This window comes from Lycium barbarum, chromosome 2, assembly GCF_019175385.1.
Source record: "Lycium barbarum isolate Lr01 chromosome 2, ASM1917538v2, whole genome shotgun sequence".
Classification (NCBI taxonomy): domain Eukaryota; kingdom Viridiplantae; phylum Streptophyta; class Magnoliopsida; order Solanales; family Solanaceae; genus Lycium; species Lycium barbarum.
Genome location: NC_083338.1, coordinates 14,604,202 through 14,605,075, shown reverse-complemented (window position 1 = coordinate 14,605,075; position 874 = coordinate 14,604,202). Strand labels below are relative to the sequence as shown.

Below are 874 nucleotides of genomic sequence, written 5' to 3'. Positions count from 1 at the left end.
CACATCTACTATTTATTAGAATTTTAATAATTTTTTATGTTCCGCGTCGAAAGTTAGGAGTTCGACCCCGGACACGCCTAACATATATACCGAACGGTTGGCTTGGACAACTGAAAGATGAGTTCCATACATGTTATAGTGAACAATAAATGTATTCATGGTCTCTATCATCGATTATTAGCTGCAATTTTCGTCCATTTTCTTCTACCATAAGACCAGTCAGTTGGCTAAACTAAGACACTTGTCTTTTAATTCCATATGCCAACAGCCACGTAGGATATGAAATGATAATCAACGAAAATAAACATGAAAAAGACAGAAATACACATAATTGATCCCATTCAGTCTTAGAACAAACATGAAGCTCCATTATCTATTCACACACGTTTTGCTCAAACTTAGCAGAACACCTAACAAAAGAAACGAGGCAGCCAACATATACAATAGCTTTTGATGAAACATATAAAAGCATTTACTAGTACTAATTAAGTACCATCTGGGGTACTAGGAGTCTGCTGTGCTGCTTCTTTTCCACCACCTTTGCGAAGCCACAAACTAGCAGCAACACCTTTGACCCTATCCATCATACCCTTTCCTGCACCTTCACCATGTGTTGCCGTAGCAGGTCCTGCTTGTGTCGTCGCGACTTCCTCCGGTTTCTTCACCGTCCCTTTTTCTTCAGTTCCCCCAGTTTTATCTTTTTGTTGTGAAAGTTTTCCTGAAATCAAGGGTGTCAAACGAGCGGATTAAGCTGAATTTGAATAGATTAAAATATGCTGAGTTAATTAATGGACAGATTGTTGAACCACACAAAAGTTACTCGAAATGGAATAAGAACTAGTCATAACTCAAACCAATCCCTCCCACTTTTTAC

At 38.6% G+C, this 874-nt stretch overlaps 1 protein-coding gene across 1 annotated transcript in view; it reads right to left on the bottom strand.

Annotated features, from left to right (window-relative positions):
* Positions 1-322: 322 nt before the first annotated feature.
* The window catches only part of LOC132626239 (low-temperature-induced 65 kDa protein-like), a 2,615-nt gene continuing 2,063 nt past the window's right edge, over positions 323-874 (bottom strand). Inside the window, exon 3 of the mRNA XM_060341043.1 lies at positions 323-718. Coding sequence (XP_060197026.1) covers positions 486-718 — 233 coding nt within the window. The 3' untranslated portion in view covers positions 323-485. The remainder of the gene's footprint in view (positions 719-874) is intronic.